Genomic DNA, 17,205 nt, shown 5'->3' on the forward strand with positions numbered 1-17,205 from the left:
ACCATCTGTAATGTGTTCATGTTGGTCACAAAACGTCTTCTGTCAGCAAAACCCTTTAAAAGAAACTCAAATGTGTAGCAGAAAAAAAACAATGTTTAAACATTCCAGCTGCATTCAGGCTCTTAAACGTGTGAAGTGTTGACGCCATGTTGGAGGATCATCAGAGGAGAGATTAAAGCTCACACAAACACAGATTGGACTATGAACAGAGACTTATTGCAGATGACTGGAGATAACTGTCTTTAGTCTTGATTTTAAAGTAAAAGTACAGAAGTATTTCCCCCCCCTAAATGTCCTTTTTAAAGATTATTATCTAACCTTCACTGAACCTGGTTTGAAGTGTCAGTGAGGTCCAATGTGCAGCATCCAAGTTACATAGATGGAAAAACATAACATCTCATCGTTTACAACAAAAAACAAATTCACAAACACAAGTTATCAAAATCGCGGTGGTCTCAAAAATAGAAACATTTGTCCACTTAATGTGCATTTTAATTTTTATCATGCCATTATTTAAATACAATGATTTTGCTTCTTTCAGTCTTAAAGGATATTAAAAATCTTGGAGGGGAAATGTTTCCGACAAAACACTCTGAAAACGTTAGAATCAGCTGCGTTACGTTTGTTGTTATTTAAAGGAAACTCTTGTTTTGAAAAGTAGCTCCAGCTGACAGGAAAAAGTACGTTCATTAACTTCTTATAAAACTGTATTTATTCAACACGTATCGCTCCTTTTTATCATCGTATAGTGCTGTACGAAACTACTAGCCATTAGTACACAAATCAAACTAACTTTCCAACTCTACTAAACCTTCATTTAGAATTCAGAACTAACTTGTATGTGATCTTCAGCCGGTGTTCGTTTACTGTATGACCTACAAACAGAAGAAAACAGATTTACACTCTGCAGTTTATTAGAAAATAACGCACCTGTAAAATGATCAATAAAGTTGAATTTAATTATTTGAGTGGTTTTGGATGAGCTGGCAGATCTGACCTCCAACATGGCTCCTAAAGGATATTTTAATCGTCTTAGCTCCGTCTGTATTCAGCTGTGTTTAGCTGTCCTCCTGTACCTGTGTGCCTCCTCTCACCTTTTGGGGGTTTCAACTTTATCGACGAGCGGACTGAAGACAATCAGCGAGCACTGAAACAGAACTTCATCCCGTCAACTCTGTGTGTGTGAACGATTCAAAACAGCTTCCTCACCTGAACGTGCATCAACACAAAGGGATAACTGCTCTGAGACTTAAGTTAGAGATTTTCTTTGTTTTATATGAATATGAAATATATAAATGTTGATTTCTTTTTTTTTTTGCCTCAATTTTGGATGTACAGCTCTGGGATAAAGGAATGTAAAAGATTTTTTCTGTAATTATGAACAGGGGAATAGCTTTCTTCTCTCTCTCTCTCTCTCCTCTTCTATCTGATCCTGTCAGACGTATTCAGCCCTGCTGCTACACCAGCTCTCTGTTTTTGTACCTGCAGTGAGAGTTGGTCTTTCTATTAAAAGTAATAAAAAGGATAATCAGCGAACAAATGCATCATGACTCTCATTTAACACTTTTTTTATAACCCCTGTTTTACGAAGACAATACTCTTTCATCGAAAAGGAAATTCTAGTGCCACATTTCTCCAGAACTACAGAAATGAGAAAAACAGAACCGAGCATCTAATGAGTCAAAAATCAAAAGTCTCTGAGGGTTAAAAGCGAAGAGAAAATGTTCAACTTCAATAAAATCTCATGTAAATACTTTTAGCTTGTCACACATCTTTAATTAGTCTAAAATAAGATTTATTCTTGAAAATGTAGGGACATTAACCTTGTACATTTTTGTACAACCTTGATTTTAATCACGTAAATTCATGACTTTATACTTGTAATGTAAATTTGCAACTTTATTCTCTTATGACTTCTCGTAAATGTATAAATTCAATCTACGTCTTTAATCTCGTATTCACAAAATGACCCGTTTTTGATACTGAAGTGTTTAAAAAAAGTCACACAAAGCTAAAAAGAAATGAGTGGTGAATCCCTTTAATTTCAAAAAAGTAAAAAAAAACAAAAAACAAGTTTATGTTGCAGAGACGAACTCTCACAGAAAAGAATAAAAAAGACATTTTGAACCAACAACTGACAAAACTGATTCACTTGTTAATATTTCCTAAAACAGATTGTCACCCTTCGTTTACTGTTCACACACCAAACCTGGTTCATATTTTAGTGACTTTAAACACCCTTTTATACATGTTTAAATATTTTGTCCATATAGGTCTTCGTCTTACTTCCTCTCTAAAGTTAAAACGTTTTGACAGGATTCATAAACAGGTGAAACTGAGGTCATTATTTTCATAGTGTTTGTTTCTACCATTGGTTGGTGTTTGAATCCACGCTGGGTTAAAACGTCAGTAAGAAGTGTCATCGTGCTTTTACAACATATTAACCAATAAGGAACAAAACTAAAGACAAAGAACATAAGGCCACACACACACACACACACACCTCCAAATCTGCAGGTTGAGACCCCTTATAGTAATATATATAATAAAGGTAGTACACTCCACCACATGGCACCATTCATGAATTACTTGAGGCAAGTTTTAAGGACATATATAGTTCATAATAGTAATGTGCATTTAAAAAAAAAATGTAAACCAAAAAAAAAACAAGTCCAAAGTTCAGTTGTGAATGCATACATGTCAGACATCCGTCCGACAAAGAGGAGGTCGCTGAGTTGCTTGAGTCTAAAATCTCTGACAAAAAAGTTTCTGTAAAGACAAAAAGTGTCAGAAGTCCGAGTCGTCTGTGGCAGAGTTATCCACAACAGGCGGGACTGGAAGCGTCTGCATCTGGTTTTCAACGGGCCCTGGTTTCCTCTTCTTCGGCTTGTCGTGGTTTTTGATGTGAACGCTCAGTCCCCTCTCCGTGATTTCATAGATCTGACACTTGGCGCAGTGGTACGGCGTTTTGCCGACGTGCCTGAACTGGTCGGCCAGGTACGACACGAGCGACTTGAAGTTCCTGAAACAGACGTCGCAGCGCGGGATGGTGCCTGGATGCTCCTTCTCCATGTGCCTCTTCAGACCCCACCTGGATCCTTTAAAGCCCTTCTCCCCCGTCTCCGATTCGCGCTCCGCCTCCGCCGGGCAGAGGGCGCAAACGAAGACGGCGTGGTGGTTGGCGTGTCGTTTCGTGTGAGCGTCCAGTTCGATCTGAGTGCGGACGGACTGCTGGCACCACGTGCAGAAGAAAGTCTTCTTCCCCTCCATGTGGTGCATTTGTTTTAAATGAACAGCCAAACCCGAGGCTCTCTTAAAGCTCTTGCCGGGCGGCGGACACAGCGAGCACACGAGTGCTTTCCCGTCATTCCTTTTCATCACATCACTAATGTCCTCTCCGAGCTCCAGCACACACTTATTACTCACAAACTCCTCTTTGGTTACATTGTCTTCTTCTATCATCCTCCTCTTCCTCGGCTCCTGTCTTGGCCTCTGTGGTCTGTTGGATTTGGGTTTTGCAGGTAAAAATGCTCCTGCTGCAGGTAGGACTAAAGGAGCTCCAGCCACAGGTACAGGCACAGGAGCTCTGGCCACAGGTACAGGCACAGGAGCTCTGGCGCTCTCTCTGACCATAGGATGTTTAATTATTGGCTTTTTAGGAGGAAGTGATCTGTCTACCGACATCGTGAACTGGTAGCTTTGTCCTTCCTCTTCAGGATTTGAATACTCAATAACATAAACATCTTCCTCCTCCTCCCCAACCTCCTCGTCCGCTGGCATCGAGTACTCCATCTCGTAGTACGTTGTGGCACCCTCTCGAACCTTTGTCCCGACATGAGACTGCTCCTCTGCGATGTGCGTGTCATCAATCCTCACCACGGTTATCCCATCCATGCCGGGCGCACCGTCCCAGTTTGTGTTTCCGGACGCGACGGAGGAAGACGTCGCTTTCCCCGCAGGTCGCCCTCCGAAGGCCAGGTGTTCAGAAGACATCTGACGTAAGAAAACACAGCTTCACGTTTCAGACGCAAGATTCACTCCATTCAACAAGAGTTCAAATGTTAAAAAAAATCATTGTTGTTTAAGCGCTTCACCTCAAAGTTAACAGGGTTTTTAGAGAGTTCTGCATCTTTTAAGACGCCTTTCAAACACCGAGAATCGTCAGTATTTGCCGACCTGTGAATTTGAATAGATCACAGCTGCTGTCTCTCTTTTACTTGCGACAGGTTTCAGTTAAAAACACGACTGAAGACCGACTGTAGTTAAAATAACGAAAGAGGTGGTATTGTTTTAAAACATGTGGTGTAAAAAAGTATCAAAAACTTTACTCCTGAGAGTGACTCTTTTTTTTTTTATTAACCTTGTAGCCTCTTTGTATATCAACTAAAAAGATATGTAAGAATAATAAATCATATTTCCTTAATTGATAGGAACAAATTATTGTCAGGGGGCCTTTTAGAACTTACATTTCATGGCTCAATCTTAGCTGTCACCAAAACAAAGTTTCATTTTTGAATATCAGAAGAAATCATGTGAACTACAAACTTGTAGGTGTTATTTTCTTATAATGTTTGGGGTTATTTATTTGTGCAGGTTTGAGACTGTAAATTTGTGTTTTTTCCATTTCCATTTAATTTGCAGTGGTTATTTTCTTTATTTTCAGTTCACTTTTAATAATGAAATTGTGTTTTTTAGAGGTAGGGGGTTACTTAAAGGCTCTTGCACATTGCACTTTGACACCCTGGACACTTTACAATGTTTACATTACTCTATATTTTATATTTTGTACATTCAAAAAATTATTTTTCAATTTTTACATTATATTCTATTTTACTGTATATATGTGTATTAGTAATTTGAGTGTTTATTGCATGGCCTTGCGGAACAGTCCTTACATTTCACTGCACATCTGTATGAGCATGTGACAAATAAAAATCTTGACTCTTAAAGACAACAAGTCAAAAGGAACTCTATTGTTTAAAAACATGTGGTAAGTAACAAACATGTTAAAAACGTTGTTATAGCAGGAATTAAATTGTGTAAATAAAGACAGAAACACTTCTTTTACAATCCAAATGTTCTATATTTAAGGCATATCTCTTGTTAAACATGTTTCAATAAAGGTTTTATGCAGAACTGAGCCCTCACCGTGATCCTGCAGTCAGACATCCCGGCCTCCTCCACCAGGATCCTGCAGCTTAATGCACCAGGGAGGCTAAAACTTACACTCGAAATATATATTTTTTAACTTTGCACACCAGTTGGCTATTTAACGGAAGTAAAAACTAGTTGAAACGCACATGCAAATTTACTTAAAGACGAAACAGTAAACTTAAACTCGCTGCATTAGGATAACTAGCTTTCGTTCAGAAAACTAAAATGTCTTCCTCTCCTTTACATTGCAAACATTAGCAGCGGGTGGGAGGACACAGCGCGCCACCTGGCGGCGTGGAGGGGTATTACTGCCTTTTTCCACTGTAGAGTAATGGATGCATATAAAGATGAAGATAAACTTTATTGACCCCCCATGTGGGAAATTTTTGTGTTACAACAGCTCTAGAAAACAGGAAGCAGGAATATAATTATTAAAAATAACAAGAAATTAAAAATCAAACATATTTACATCCGTTAAATAAAGGGTGAAAAAATACAATAATAGAATAATACAAGGTATTTACACTTCCACTAGTGGAAAGAGTTATTGTTATTAAAATGAAAAACACACACAGTGTGTAGCATTATTGATATGAGTCATGAGGTGGTGATGCTGTTAAAGAGTCTGATTAAACAGTCTGACAGCAGACCTGCGGTAGCGCTCTGTCTTGCAGGGTGGGTGTCTCAGTCTGCTGCTGAAGGAGCTGCTCAGGGCCCCCACAGTGTCATGCAGGGGGTGAGAGGGGTTGTCCATGATGGATGTCAGCTTCACTAACATCCTCCTCTCACCCACCTCCTCTACAGAGTCCAGAGGACAGTCCAAGACAGAATATAATACAATATTTAATTCATTGTTATTGCTTAATTTAAGTACAATAGAGTATTCAGGGTGCAACACAACGTTTTAGTTATATAAAGTAGTTCAGTGGCAGAATTGTAAACTTCCATATGACACAATTAAAAAATCTATCGATATCAATACCTGCTTCAATGTATGGGTTCATTACATAGACTGTAAAAAAGAATACAACAGCAACAAAACTAGAAGTAATCAATACACAATATTGGGTAATTTATTGTAATTATAAAAATGTGCAGACAAACGGGTGCACACTGTCTAAATTGTACAAACCCATTGGCAAAGTATTACTGAAGGCAAATCTACTGAAGCTGGATAGAAAGTCTACAAACTGTTTTAATAGATATCGTCTCGATCATATCACTACTCCTATTTTTAAATACAATTGGCCATATTTAAATAAATAGAAACATGACATGCTGTATTTATCTTGCCTTACAAATATACAATTCCAACCTAAATAAAATAATTTCTATTCAACAACATACATAAATACTATCTGTGAAAAAATATTTATGTAAATATTTTCAAACTGTTATCAATAGATGTTGCGGAGAACTATTGAACATCTTTTAATAGACTGATTGAGACAAAAAAATACCTTTTAGAAAACAAAAATAGACATATTATTTATTTTCTGGAAATCAGCCAACAAATGTTAATTAATAAGATTTTAATAAAGTTTTACTTGCGAAAAAGTGAAATGGCTTTACAAACGACCTTGCTTTTATAATTTTAAAACTACAGATTTTAAAACAAACTTTATACATATTTAACCTCTATTGAGAAACAGAGAATAACAATGACTTTATTTGTAATGTTGAATTTTTATTCTCCCAGTTAGCAGACCCCTCCTGTTGTTTTGTTTTCTTTCCTGTTTTTTTTTATTCTGTTATTCAATATTGATATTTGTTGTACAGTTATTTCCAATTGCTGTAATCATTATTTGTGATACTATGTGATATTGATATCTACAACATATTGAACATGTCTGTACTTGCATTTGAATGGATTTGATTTACATGATTTCATAATTGAATTTCATCTAATAAAGAATAAAACTTAAGATCTGGACTTGAACAAAACTTGAGATCATATTTGTTATTTACTTACATTTCTATACCCCTCAGCTGTGGAAGATTCTCCTGGAGAACCAGAGGCTTTCTCAGTCAGCCAGCTCTTTTAAAACAAGTCTTAAAACCTTTTATTTACTGCTGCGTTAAGTTCAATACCTTTTCATCTACGTAACTCTTTTAATTAAATTAATACTTATTTACTTTTTAAGTGATCTTATATTTTGATATATACTTCATTTTCCTATTCAGGTCAGACCTTTGTTGTCTCTCCAAGGGAAATGGGATTTACAGCGTAAAAAGTCAAACACAACCCAAATAGGCCTAACTGAGAACTTTTGTGTGATAAATGTAAATACATACTTTCACTTAGGTTTATTTAAATACATATTTTCTATTATTATTGTTGTATAGGAGACTTTGTGAAGTTTATTATTCTACATATTTTTGTAATAATAATAATAATAATACATTTAATTTGTAACGCACTTTCTCAAAATCTCAAAGTGCTACAGGAAGAAAAAATAGAAATAAAAACAAATTTAATCAACTAACTAACTTGTTTGTATTTCTTTGACAGTGCTACTGTTGTTACTTCTTTAAATTGCAAACTAGGCTATTTAATATAATTTTCCATTTCAAAATAGATCGTTCGTGAAACGTTTGTGTTAAAAAATGCTGTGGATCATGAATTAAGAGAGTTTTTATATTTTATGTGCTTCCTGTAGAGTAGACCTACCGGGCAGGCCATTGTCACTGTAACAAACAAATGGAACAATAAAGCTAAGCGGTTTTGAATACCTCCCTGGCGCATGCGCAAACCGGTGGATAGAATCAGCGGCGAATAGCTAGTTTCTCGTAGCGTTCAGTCAGTTCAGATCCGTGCTTTAGCTCACTATTGTAAACAGTTACCGTTTAACCGTAAAGCGTTTATATCGAACGGGATTTAAGTGACCGAGGCTCGAAGGAATATGCCCAAAAATAAAGGTAAGAGACACACGGAGGCGTTAATGTTGATTGTCTCGGCGCTGTCGAGCCCGCCGTGAAGACACACGCAGTGAAAACGTGACACCGACGAGCTAAGGCTAGTTAGCCACATGAACCCGACTCATCACGTAGTCGGCAGCGGTGTTTGTGTTTAAACAAGTTAACACGGACGTGACTGAGTTACCTGTTAAGTTAAAGTTGTCCAGATATAGTTGCTCAATGTCCTGTAGGAGCTAACAGGCTAGATACCGTACGTAGCAGTGCTAGCCGGCGCAGCTAACCAGCTACCTGCTAGTTAAACCCGGTCTATGGTTAAACCCCACCCCGGTCTGGCCCGTGACATCTGGGACTTTATTTTACCTAAAATATCAGCATCAGGTTGATAAATCATATTGAATCCTCGTCCTCATGATGTTTTGTTTATTTTTAAAGTTGTATTGAGTGAATTAATGTCAACATGAGAATAAGATGAAGTTTCTGTTTCTGTCATTTATCTTCTACTTCACAGTCACACAGCTGCTGGATAACATTCAACATTTATAGATTCTGTGTCTTAAATGGTTCACATGTCACACCAGTAACTGTAGAAAATGTGTCTGGACGAAATTGATTCCGAGATCAATAGACTTATAATAATAACTTTATTTATATATCACCTTTTAAAAACACAGGTTTACAAAGTGCTTTGACAAACAAAAACAAACTAAACTAAACACAGAAGAACAAAAACAACAGCAAGAACATAACAAATACAAAATACTCAAAATAATTAAATACAATTCAACAGAAAAGAACCCAAAGTGTACGATACCCAACAGACATATATAACCCGACCGTCATAAGAACCATCATAAGAACCCAGGAAACATAAGAACCCAGGAAACACAAGAACCATCGTAAGAACCCAGGAAACACAAGAACCATCGTAAGAACCCAGGAAACACAAGAACCATCACGAGAACCATCATAAGAACCCAGGAAACACAAGAACCATCATGAGAACCCAGGCAACACAAGAACCATCACAAGAACCCAGGAAACACAAGAACCATCATAAGAACCCAGGTAACACAAGAACCATCACGAGAACCCAGGCGACACAAGAACCATCATAAGAACCCAGGAAACACAAGAACCATCATAAGAACCATCATAAGAACCCAGGAAACACAAGAACCATCATAAGAACCATCATAAGAACCCAGGCAACACAAGAACCATCACGAGAACCCAGGCGACACAAGAACCATCATAAGAACCATCATAAGAACCCAGGAAACACAAGAACCATCATAAGAACCCAGGCGACACAAGAACCATCATAAGAACCCAGGAAACACAAGAACCATCATAAGAACCCAGGAGACACAAGAACCATCATAAGAACCCAGGCGACACAAGAACCATCATAAGAACCCAGGCGACACAAGAACCATCATAAGAACCCAGGAAACACAAGAACCATCATAAGAACCCAGGAAACACAAGAACCATCATAAGAACCCAGGCGACACAAGAACCATCATAAGAACCATCATAAGAACCCAGGCGACACAAGAACCATCATAAGAACCCAGGCGACACAAGAACCCAACAACACGAGCTGAGACCAAGAGGAACCAAAGATTTAAAAAGATGTAAGAAACTAAAAGAGCTGAAAAAGATAACAGCAATAAGAAGGTAAGAGCAGTAAAAGAAATAGAAACAAGTGGTTAAAGGATCAAAAAACCCAAAACTATAATATTAATAAAAATAAAAAGTAAATATAAATATGAAACATAAATAGATAAAGTAAGATAAGAAATTACTGAGTTAAAACATAAGACGAGATTAAGATATGAGCATAAATGCGAGATAAGAGCATAAATAAAAGAACAGTAAGAAGTAAAAGAAGATAAAAATAGTAAAACCAGTAAGAAAAGACATTAAGAAGACGACATCACATAAAAGCAAGTCTGTAAAAGTATGTTTTAAGAAGGGATTTAAAAGAATTGAGGGAATCTGCGAGTCTCATCTCCTCTGCTTCACTTGAACCGACAGCTGACTGATAACCACTGTGAATATAACCCGTAACGATAAACGGATTATATCATATTAACACACCTCTCTTTATAGGAAAGGGAGGAAAGAATCGGCGACGTGGAAAGAACGAGAATGAGTCTGAAAAGAGAGAGTTGGTGTTCAAAGAGGACGGACAGGGTGAGTACCTGATCAGGTGATGTGGGGTCAGAAGGAGACAGCTGTTGTCTGAGAGAGTACATTAGAAATGGCCAACTGAAAGCCATCACTGTCTTTGTGCATTAGGTTTATGTACCTTTTTTTAAGGGCAAATATGTGAAGTTTTCCCCCTTTTAAAGCCACAGAATAAACTGGGGACACTGTAACAACTCTTTACTTACCATATGGCATGCCTGTAGTCAGTATAAATGAGAAAACATTAGCTTTTTGCATTAAACACATAGCAAAGGTCTGATTGATCACCTTTAGCCCTGTAAATGAGAAAACAGTCATAAGCAAACAAGCAATGGTTTCTCAGTCAGGTGTACATTTTACAGGCTCTACAGGCTTTACAGGTTAAAGATGCTTACTTACTTCATTTTTGGATTCACAAGAAACATGTTGCAAACAGCTTTAGCCAAAGCTAATAAGGATTCTTTAGTATTAGTTTATTACTCTTGATATCATTATCACAATATTTAAGTGTTAAGTGTTGTGCATCACGTGTTTCTCTTATAGTGCGAGCCTAAGGTAACATAGACTTAAAGCTCAATATAATGAAATGATCACTGCAACATTTAAGTTTGAATTGCCCATATATATATATAAGTGTATAGAAACCCACTACATTCTTTTTGAAGTACTTCCTGTGTTTTTTTTTACATTGCAATATATTTTTGCACAAAGAAGAGATATCATACTGGAACTTTTTTTACATTATGGTTCAGAACAAGAAGAAATATGAGTCAAGCCTTGTCCCGAGAGGAAATCTTATAGAGCTTTCACACTGGCAGAAATCTCCTGGGAAAACTCAAGATATTTGCAGGAGCAGCTGCATATGTGAATGCAAACAGACGATTTTTTTGGACTTCACCTTGAGTTTCTCCTGCCAGCACCTAGTATTTTTTCTGCAGCAAGTCTGAGTGGGCTGATGTACAAACGGCGCAGGATTTTATCCGGAGAATTCACCTCGAGCCAATAGAAGGGGGAGTGACGTTTACCGCTATATACTGTGACTGCTGCACGGTGCATAGAATGTACGTTATCCATTTGACTACACGTAGCTTTGATATAAATTCAAATATTCTCACTATAGCGGACTCTGTTGCTCCAATCCGTTACTTCCGTTTTTTACATCACGTCTTACCTCAGGAGACCCCCCGCCCCCCCCTCCTGTCTGACAGGGACATTCTCCTACTGTGAGGAGCATATGTGAACAGCCAGGTCAGGAGAATCTCCAGAGCAGTCCTCTTAAAATGATTTAGATATTTTCAGTAGTGCACTGCATATGTGAAAACAATGTAACTGTTGGGCCAGATTTAGCTCTAACTTTTATCATTTTGTATTTATCATTTTGTATTTAAATTGACACTTTATATTTTTGGTCTACTTGCACTGTCGTTAATTTACTGCTCTGTGTGCCTTTGAATTGCCCCCTGGGGACAAATCAAGTTTTTTTGAATTGAATTATATTGAATAGCTCATTTACAGCTGTGGTCCATGGGAAGGAAGATCTAAAAAAAAAAATAACAATACAACAAAAATAATTTCAACTTCACTAACAGTATATCAAATAGAAAACATTTAAAACTAAAGGTGCATTTCATTCTCCTCAAAATGGTTCCGTACAAAGGTTGACATCGGTGATTACCTGATTGGTTTCCCTCGAACCCTGTTTTAAGTTTTTGCTCTGAAAACACTGAAGCTTGTACGGTTTCTGATATGGCTGGTAATTAAGTTCCATTTTTCTGCAGCTCTCACTGAAACTGATTGTCCAAAAAATCATTTTTTAATTTTATCTGAATAGTCACCTCCTGCTAATGCCTGGGTCTCCGTTACATTGTTCCTGCAGAGTGACACACTTAAGCCGTTTTCACATACGCACTCCGGATAATATCTAGATAATTACTGGAGGAACGCTCCGGAGATTCTCCCAACCTAGCCGTTCACATATGCTCCTCACAGCGGGGGACTTTCCCTGTCAGAGGGGAGGGGGGGGCGGGGGATTTCCTGGGGTAAGACGTGACGTAAATAAACAACGCGGAAGCAGCGGACGAAGCAACAGAGTCCGCTACACGGCGTGAAAATGAGAATATTAGCCTTTATATCAATGTTATGTGTAATCCAGTGGAATGACAACATTCACAAAAGAGAGGAGAACAACATACTGACGAACAGAAAACATAATGCAGCCGTTTAATTACGTGCACGGAGATCGTAGTGGTCGCGGGCAGACACTTTAGCAGGTCACTGTATTTAAACGTCATTCTCTTTCCATTGGCTCGAGTTGAAATCACCAGAGTATATGCTGCCGCGTTCAGACATCAACTCACTCAGATTTTCTACGGAAAAAATACTAGGGGTCTGGCCGGAGAAACCCCGGGTAAAGACCGTGCGAGAAATGCGGCTGTTTGCGTTCACACATAGCCTAAAGAACCTCCGGGTAGCCAAATCTGCTGAGTTTTTCAGGAGATTTCTGTATGTGTGAAAAGGGTTTTAGTTTCAGTTGTAATGGCGCTTGAGTAATCATTAATGAATTCATACTTCAGACACTAGTATCAGCCTGATACTACTGCCTGAGTACTGAGCAGCCTTAACAGTTTCAACTGCAGTGCTCAGTGCTGCCAAAATTCCTGTTGGCATTAATGTGAGCCGAATGTGCAGAGGAGGCTCTGCTGCTTTAAGACACAACTTCAAGTAGTGATGGGGAAGGGAACTTCATGCAAACAAGTTTAATTAAAAGCAGATGTTCTGTATATTGTGATGGGCTCTGGACGTTTTTAAAGAGCTATATCTTAGTGTTTTCAAAGTCATCCTTTTGTCCATTAAACCGAGGACTTGTTTGTGTCATGTTAGTTGTGTTAATAATGCAAATAAAAATATAACAATGTTTTTGTTAGCCCAGCACTATACAGTGTTTACTATATTTCTTATACATTTCTTCTGAAAAAGCAATCATGATTTTTAAGTTGGACAGTACTCTACCTCAATTAAGATATGCTGAAACCAACTTAAACATACATAATATGTAAATTATTTGATGTATTTGTAATCTTATTGAAACTTCACTTATGTCCAAAAACCTGTCTTGTCAAACCTCGCTCTGAATTCCCTTTCTCTGATTTCAAACTTATGTTGCTCATTAAAACGATGTATCCTCTGGTCTTTTGTGTCTCCCAGAATACGCTCAGGTGATAAAAATGTTGGGGAACGGACGCTTGGAGGCCATGTGCTTCGATGGAACCAAGCGGCTTTGCCACATCAGAGGAAAACTCCGGAAAAAGGTAGGAATCTCCCGACCATCCTCTCACACCTTTCCCCCCCCAGCAACACACGGACAGGAACAACCCCCCCCCCCCCCCCTCCCCCTCCTGACTTAATGCTGCATCAGCATGTTCTCAATGGTCAGTCGGACCTGTTCATGGCAGCATTGACAAAACTGAGCGTGCGTGTGTAAGGGTCACGGAGCGTTGCATGTGTGACACGGGGTAATCTCTGCTCTGTTGTGTGTTCCTGTAGGTCTGGATTAACACGTCAGACATCATCCTGGTCGGACTCAGAGATTATCAGGTATGTTGGTTGCTCCCAACACATGACGGAGATCAAACTGTTCACACTAAACTGACATCCTCACAGTGGTAAATGAGCAGCAGCGTCTCTAAAGCGTTGAAGTTTTGTGCAGTGAAGTAGAAGGTGGAGCTCTTACTGATTGAATTGTGAGTTTTTTCGCTGAGTTTGATGCAGAAAAACTTGCTAAGTGTTGACGATACAATGATCCGATAGTTACGGGACTGTTAGGATATGAAGTACAAAGAGATTATGTTTTTTAACCATTCAATCTTGAAAATGAATTTGCTGCTGAGCTGCAGAAAGTTATTTTTGCCTTTAAATGTATACCAGCATGTGTTTAAAAAATTTGTTTTAATTTAGAAATACATCTGTAAAATTCCGTATTCTTTAAGTACTCATTCTGTTATGGTGACTATCATGTGGCTTCATGTCAACAAAACATCAGTTTTTATTTTGACTATTCATTGTTGTTCCTTTGTTCAGAGTTTTAATTGGTTTAGAAAATGTGTTTTGTTATTAAGTCCTGCTGTATAAAATCTGTTCTTACAGTAATTAATATTAGTTTGTGATTTTGATCAACATGCTCAGGATTCTATCACTAAAACACTTATTTTAACACTCATCAGTTTTAACTTAAAAACTGCATTCCCTCATCTCGCAACTTCATTTTCAGGATAACAAAGCTGATGTCATCCTCAAGTATAACGCAGATGAAGCTCGCAGTTTGAAAGCCTATGGAGAGCTCCCAGAGCACGGTGAGTTCATCTGCACATGACACAGAAACAACAAATTTACCTGTTGAGCCACAGTGGAATCACAAATGTCTTACATGCAGTTGCTGACTTTAAACAGCAGATGTCCTGACTGTCATTACGGCTCCTTCCCACTAACCAGCAGTGTTCATATCACCATCAGTTTTCTGTAATATATTGTGTAGTAGAAAGAGATGATGACTAAAAGTATTCTAACAATCCCGCCTTCGTCTCCTCCTCACAGCCAAAATCAACGAGACAGACACCTTCGGGCCTGGAGACGATGATGAGATCCAGTTTGATGACATTGGCGATGATGATGAGGACATTGATGATGTAAGATCCTTTATTTTATCTGCAGATTTGACATTGTACGTTCTTAATATATTACGAACCTTACATTGAGAAATAAACCTCATTAAGAAATTGTTCAGCTGATCCTAGACATTTAATGTATTTTGTCTGCCTCACAAATATGAAAATCTCTTGCTTTTTACGTCTAATTTGATAGAAAGAAATAAGAAGAATTTAAATACATGACTTTTCCCCCTGACACATTTCTGGCCTGTTATATTATAACAAGTCGATCTTTAGTTTCATCTCTTTTCTTTAGAAACTGAAAGCTGGATAACCATCTTCAGCAATTTATTATGAATACAGGAGATGAGCATAATTCACAAAATGACTGAAGTTGAAATGTTTTCTGTCTTTTCCAGATCTAAAGACCTGCTACTGGAGGGGGAAAGTGGGATTTTTCTCGAGATGCTCTGATTGGAATATTTTGAGCCGATACACCGCACCAATAATGATTATTTTTATTAAGATCAGCCTATGCCAATCCAATACAGTTCATTAAAATCCAATACGTTTCATTTTATTCCAGTTTGTTACGCATCATCTGTAGGCGTCTTTGTTGTTTTGGAGAACTCAGAGTGCATTTTATACAGGGGGGTAAAAAAAAAAAAACTACATCAGTCCTTTGGGTTTATTGTTTGACATGAATGAACATGAGATGCTGCTTTAGTGAGACTGTCTCGGTTATCAGTCGTAGCAACTGGAGGGCGACAGGCAGTTTGCTTATTCCTCCTTCATGCATTTGGATTGGAGAATCTGTGTAGGCTGATCACCAGCATCTTATTTCAGGTGAATAACTGGAGCATTTCAAGATTTTCCCCTCATTTGTGCTTCTAACATCAACACAAAACAGCAACCTGCCTCGTCTCATCCAGAGAGGTTTTCTTTCTTTTTTTCTGTATTAAAGGAACACTCGTTTACTCTAAAGAGGCTCACGCCGATACTATGATTGCAAAATATCTCACAACAAGTGTGTCATCTTTTTAAAAATGTATTTATATTGATTTCACACTACGTGGAATATAGTAACAAGTACAGAATCTCTGGATTCAACAATAAAAAGATTAAACATTTTGTTTTGTTGTTTCCTTTGGCAGTCTGTATCATTGTAGCCTGTAAGGAAGTTTGAAACCTGTTTATCAATGACAGGAGATAAAAATAATACCACCGAGTACGGCTCTGTGTCTCCGTAGGGGTTTCACTTTAACATCATATACCTCTTGACAAAGTATTTCAATGAACTATTTGCTCGTTTTAGATTCAACCATGGCCAAATGAAGGTGATCCCTTTCCCCTGAAATCAAAAGAAGAATCGAAATGTATTTTTCTATTGTTTCCCTTTTTGTGTTTCTGTGTTTTGTTTTCATGTTCTCTATCGGCTGCATGCTCGCTCTGTGGCTTCAGCACAGCGTGAAGCGCAGCCCTGTACGTCACTCTCGCCTCATGCTTGACCAGTGGTTCCCAAACCTTTTCCACTGCAGACTCACACCAGTAAAACCTCAGATCTGAGCTTAAAGGTTCTCTGAACCTCGAGAAAAATCCTTCAACAGCCAAATATACACCTTATTTTCCTCCCCCAACCCCCTCTCTGGAAAATCCAAGTTTCCTGAGAGGGGCCTAGCACCTCAGTTTGGGAACCACTGCTCCAGACCACATGGGGCCCTGTTGCTGCTGTTGCTGTAACTCTGATAAATAAAAAATGTACTATGATGTTTGAAGGCTGGGTTTCCAATAAAGATCTTAACTCCACTGTTGGTGGTTTTTCGGACTGAATGTGCACTTCCTATGTCGGTCTAAGGGTGGCGAAATTGAGCTGAAGTAGCAGGAGTTTTATGCCCCTCAGATCTCAGAGCCAAGGGCATCCATGGCTGCTGGGTGCTGACAGGGAACAATATGTCTGCAGACAGGAGAGATATTATTAGCAGGCGTCAGCCCTCACAGTAAATCCACATCCCTGTTCTGAATCTGAACCTGATCTCTGACCAGTCTGCTATCTACTTTGACTTTATCTCCTCTTATAATCCTTGAAAATTACGTTAACGTTTTTTAAATACCATATATGTCTTATAGTTGCCCAAAACATAGTTAATTTGTCTCCGTTTAGCATAAGACCTTAAATACTGAAGCAGGGGGAATTTATCCAACTCTTAAAGCTTTACATGTTTAAACACATTTCTATCTTTTTGGCCATTTATGATTTGGTTTTAATGCTTCATCTGCTTATAAATACACCTAAAAT

General features: G+C 38.2%; 2 protein-coding genes across 2 annotated transcripts; one reads left to right on the forward strand and one right to left on the reverse strand.

The window, feature by feature from the left end:
* Window positions 1–2,022: 2,022 nt before the first annotated feature.
* On the reverse strand, window positions 2,023–5,407 carry LOC132994043 (zinc finger protein 180-like). Its single transcript, XM_061064126.1, has 3 exons — window positions 5,149–5,407; window positions 3,603–3,993; window positions 2,023–3,569 (listed from the first exon to the last, which is right to left on the reverse strand). Exons 1-3 carry the CDS (start codon window positions 5,167–5,169, stop codon window positions 2,788–2,790), a joined length of 1,194 nt encoding a protein of 397 aa, XP_060920109.1. The 5' UTR covers window positions 5,170–5,407; the 3' UTR covers window positions 2,023–2,787.
* A 2,487-nt stretch (window positions 5,408–7,894) lies between these two features.
* eif1axb (eukaryotic translation initiation factor 1A X-linked b) lies at window positions 7,895–16,715 on the forward strand. Its single transcript, XM_061064185.1, has 7 exons — window positions 7,895–8,073; window positions 10,189–10,272; window positions 13,471–13,574; window positions 13,810–13,860; window positions 14,534–14,615; window positions 14,857–14,948; window positions 15,329–16,715. The coding sequence occupies exons 1-7, from the start codon at window positions 8,058–8,060 to the stop codon at window positions 15,332–15,334; spliced, it is 435 nt and encodes a 144-aa protein (XP_060920168.1). The 5' UTR covers window positions 7,895–8,057; the 3' UTR covers window positions 15,335–16,715.
* Window positions 16,716–17,205: the final 490 nt, after the last annotated feature.

Source organism: Labrus mixtus, chromosome 19 (genome assembly GCF_963584025.1).
Source record: "Labrus mixtus chromosome 19, fLabMix1.1, whole genome shotgun sequence".
NCBI lineage: Eukaryota > Metazoa > Chordata > Actinopteri > Labriformes > Labridae > Labrus > Labrus mixtus.

Excerpts from the sequence above, each read along its gene's own strand:
- eif1axb (XM_061064185.1), top strand. Across the intron at positions 13,575-13,809 it reads GAGGAAAACTCCGGAAAAAG|GTCTGGATTAACACGTCAGA; the intron begins GTAGGAATCTCC and ends GTGTTCCTGTAG. Across the intron at positions 13,861-14,533 it reads TCGGACTCAGAGATTATCAG|GATAACAAAGCTGATGTCAT; the intron begins GTATGTTGGTTG and ends CTTCATTTTCAG.
- LOC132994043 (XM_061064126.1), bottom strand. The coding sequence starts at position 5,169 with ATGTCTGACTGCAGGATCACG. Across the intron at positions 3,994-5,148 it reads TGTCTGACTGCAGGATCACG|ATGTCTTCTGAACACCTGGC; the intron begins GTGAGGGCTCAG and ends TTCTTACGTCAG. Across the intron at positions 3,570-3,602 it reads GAGCGCCAGAGCTCCTGTGC|CTGTGGCTGGAGCTCCTTTA; the intron begins CTGTACCTGTGG and ends CTGTGCCTGTAC.